Genomic DNA, 4,389 nt, shown 5'->3' with positions numbered 1-4,389 from the left:
TTTTATGAAAACAGCCAATCCATTTTAGTTTGGTCCACTACAAGGGTCCAATAATAGTGTAGTTGGATGGGGCTTGCAAAGAGCTTTCCAACGATATATTATAAGCCCAATTCCGATGAATAATGAGGAAGTTATGGCCAAAATACTAAACTGGGCCCGGTTTGATCTTTACATGCGGCCCAATGATCTAGGGGAGGGCTTAATGTTAATTATTATTCCTAAAGTTATTAGAATTAATTATAGTCTTCTAGAATTCTTTAGAAGGTTCTCTTTAAACCTAATAGAATTAGAATTAATAATTATATTTTGATAAAGTTTTATTTGGAATAAAATATTATTTTATGAAAAATACGGTTTCAGTTTTCATACGGACTTTACAAATCGATTTGATTCATATGTGGACTCCGTGTTGAAAGCGCGTAGAAATCCAGGCTGTCGCCAGACGACAGGCTTGTCGCGACGCGACAGACCCTGTCGCCTGGCGACAAGGTCGGTTTTGCAACGACAGAGTGGAGTTTTATTCCTTATCAAATTCTACCTATTTCCTGACTGTTTTCTTATAATTAGGGTCTTGAACCTCCGTTTTTAATCATCTACAATCATCAATCAATTCTAATCAACAATCATCTCTCTCTCTCTAAAGCTAGAAGCTTTCTCTCTCTCTCTTTTTCTAACCTTCCCTCTTACAAAATTCTTCATTCACGAGCACTAGACACACCTAGCCAAGTTCGAAGTTGCCTTCGCCCTAGACGTGAAAGGTTATAATTTCTGAGGGTTTGGTCCCTAATCTCTCTTTCGATTATTTAATTTAATTGTTTGATTTATTATTTTCCTTGAAGTTACTAACGCGTGTATTTTGTTATTAGAAAGAGGTACGAGGCATCAAAGTATGTAATCTTATTGCTCTATCCTTGTGGAAAGCATGTTTAAATTTGTTTAATTCCTAGTATCATGTTAGGATGTCTTTATTGCTTTCTAGTATCATGTTTAGGGTGCCTTTTACTCTTTTCTAATATCATGTTAGTATCATGTTAGGGCTAAAGCTTTGATTTTTATTGTTTAGTGACATGCTAGGGTTTGTTATTAATCTTGTTAGTATCATGCCTATGATCTTGCTATTATATTTAAGCTTTATTATTAACATGATTATGATAATTATGATTATGATGATGATTATTATGTTGCTTGATATACATTATTGTTGTTGCTTGATCATGCCTTTTATGCATGTTTAAAGGGAATTTGTACTTGTAATCACGTTTAATAAGCTAATTATTAATCTTGTTTAGGTTAATATGATTATAATTCAAGTGATCGCCAATAATAGTTTTGTTTGTGCATTAAATTCAACTAACATAGATTAAACAGGTTTAGGGTTAACCTATTGTTTGCATGTTAGTCAGAAAGCGCACATGAATACGAGAAGAATGAAGTAGAGGCCTATTATTAGGGTAGGTTTAATCTCTTTTAGGTTGGATTTGTACCCTCATCCCCGAACCCTATTTGGTTCAAGACCTTTTGGAGTTGACGATCTCATGGATCGTTAAGGGGTGTAATCTTCACCTTGTGAACGGTTCACAAGTTCCTAAAACTTGTTGGCGACTCTTTTGCTCTAGCTTCCTTCCCTTTGGACGCCACCATGCTTAAGTGTATGATCACAGTGGGGTTCAAGCTTGGGGTTAATGGCTTGAAATATTCCCTACAATTTGTTTTTACTATTTTTGATGATGATGATTTTTTTAAAAATTATTTTTATGTGTTAACCTTTTTCTTGCTTGCTGTACTATCGGTTTTAGCGGGCTTGCTGTACTATCGGTTTTAGCGGGCTTACTGTCTGTCACCAATGCCCCCCAAGTTTTGCAATGAATGTTATCAATTTTTTTTTTTTTTTTTTTTTTTTTTTTTTTTTTTTTTTTTTTTTTTGCGAAACCTTATGTGCCTTTTGGGCCATATTCATAAATTATTTCGACAATTTCATACCGGAACTATATATGTAATCGTTATCAGGCCGAGTAAAGGCAGTGGATCAGACCGTCATTTCAACTCGCCTTGAGGCCCATTTGTTATCCACCTCCCTCCTCACTTGAATGAACGAGACAGCTAGCTAGGCTGTTTATCAATTCATATCGAAAGTAGGGGGGTCATGTATTTCAGAGGTATTATCAAACTTTATTACTGGCCTTTACAAAGCTCATAAATACCATAGTTAAATGCATGTTTACATGTCATCCGGATACTTAAAAATTAAGCAAAATACACATAAGATATCTAAGCATAATACTTTTTTTAAAACACTTGCGTTCCAAATGTTCGTCAGGGGCATTCCTTCTAGGGTCATAAGCCGATACGATCCTTGTCGCAGAGTTTCATATATTTGGTAAGGTCCTTCCCAATTGGCGGTGAATTTGCTCTCTACATTTCTTTTGCTTGTTGCAGCAGTTCTCCGTAAAACTAGATCTCCATTCTCCAGGGGCCGATAATGAACACGTTTGTTATATGCCTGACTCATGCGATTCTTGTATGCTGCGGATTTGATTGCGGCCGTCAATCTTAATTTTGGTAGAAAGTCTAATTGTTGTCTAAGGAGTAGATCATTTTGATCTTCACAAAAGTGCTGTATGCGGAATGTAGGAAGGCCAACTTCAACCGGAACAACTGCTTTCGAGCCGAAAGCAAGGTTGAAAGGTGACTCTCCGGTAGCTTCCCTTATCGTTGTTCTATTCGCCCATAATATTTCAGGTACCAAGTCTGCCCACAGGCCTTTGGCATCTTCTACCTTCTTTTTAAGCGCACCCAATATCTGCTTGTTAGCGGCCTCAACCTGCCCGTTTGACTGCGGATGACACACCGCTGCATATACAAACTTCATTTTATACATGCTCAGGAAATTTTAAACCAGACTACAATCGAACTGAGAGCCGTGGTCAAATACCATTGCCATCGCCAACCCAAAGCGGGTGAATATGTTTTTCCAAATGAACTTCTTTACTTCGTTTGCCGTGATCTTTGCTACTGGCTCTGCCTCTATCCACTTAGTGAAGTAGTCTATTCCTACTATCAGAAATTTTCGGCCACCCGTAGTGGAGGTGAATGGTCTAACAATATCCATTCCCCATTGTGCAAAGGGAATCGGGTTGAGGATGGGTGTCAAGTCATTTGGGGGCTGATTTATTGTTAGCCCAAACTTCTGGCATTTATCGCATTTTTTGGCATACTCCAAGGTATCTGCATTCATTGTCGGCCAATAATAACCCCTTTTCAGTGCCTCTAAGGACATTGACCGTCCTCCCGCATGATTTCCGTAATCACCCTCGTGGATCTCTTCCACTAGCCTTGCCGATTCATAGGCCGTTATACACCTTCGCAATGGTAACGAAAATCCGCGCTTATACAGCATGCCCTTGAACATGATAAACCAAACCCTGTCCTTTTTGACCTTTTGTGTACTTTATAAGCTAAGATGTCATCGTACCATTCTCGGCCTCCATTTATGCAATTCATCTCCTTTGGGGCCTCTTCCTCGATACTCTTTCGCTCCAAAATCTCTACCATTACCGTGCGCTCTAGATCGTTGAAGCTTGAACTTGCCAGCCTTGCCAACGCATCTGCTTGCTTGTTCTTAGCTCGAGGGACTAGCATTATTTCAAAATGCTCTAGATTAGCCGTTATTGTTTTTAGTTTTAACAGGTATGCCATCATTGTCGGCTCCCGAGCCTCGTAAGTGCCATTAAATTGGTTTGCTATTAGTTGCGAATCTGTTGTTAGTTCGACACACTTCGCTTCAGCAGCTATGCACAACTGTATCCCCGCCAAGGTTGCTTCGTATTCGGCCTCGTTGTTCGAGGCCTTGAATTTGAATTTGACGGCATACTCGAACACGTCTCCTTGCGGGGAGACCATAATTATACCGGCCCCCGAACCGGTCGATGCAGAGGAGCCATGAACTGACACCTTCCATGTCACGATAAGCTCTTCTTCTTCAGTATAAGATGTCTCTACGATAAAGTCAGATAATGCCTGAGCTTTTATCGATACTCTCGGCTTATATATTATCGCATATTCGGTTAACTCTACTGCCCATTTAAGCAAACGTCCAGAAGTTTCCATCTTTTGCATAGACTTTTCTAACGGCTGATTTGTTAAAATATCGATAGTATGCGCATCAAAGTAAGGCCGCAACTTTCGCGCCGCTATGACTACCGCGTATGCAATTTTCTCAACCAATGGGTACCGTCTTTCCGCAGCGTTGAGGAAGTGACTTACAAAATAAATGGGCATTTGAACTTTTTTCCATTCTACCAGCAGTACAGTCGCTACCGTTTTCGGAGATGCCGAGATATACAGCTGAAGGGGCTCTCCTTGCTCCGGTCTTGCTATTGTAAGTAAAGA

The 4,389-nt window shown here is 39.5% G+C and overlaps 1 protein-coding gene across 1 annotated transcript; it reads right to left on the bottom strand.

Moving 5' to 3' along the window:
* Positions 1–2,172: 2,172 nt before the first annotated feature.
* Positions 2,173–2,869, bottom strand: LOC145588823 (uncharacterized). The gene is made up of 2 exons (XM_081645422.1): positions 2,349–2,869; positions 2,173–2,236 (listed from the first exon to the last, which is right to left on the bottom strand). Exons 1-2 carry the CDS (start codon positions 2,867–2,869, stop codon positions 2,173–2,175), a joined length of 585 nt encoding a protein of 194 aa, XP_081501548.1.
* Between the last annotated feature and the right edge of the window lie 1,520 nt (positions 2,870–4,389).

The sequence above is a fragment of the Chenopodium album genome, chromosome 17 (genome assembly GCF_948465745.1).
Source record: "Chenopodium album chromosome 17, dcCheAlbu1.1, whole genome shotgun sequence".
In the NCBI taxonomy this organism is placed as follows: domain Eukaryota; kingdom Viridiplantae; phylum Streptophyta; class Magnoliopsida; order Caryophyllales; family Amaranthaceae; genus Chenopodium; species Chenopodium album.
Note: the sequence above shows the minus strand (reverse complement) of the source record. Positions and strands in the feature narration are given on the sequence as shown.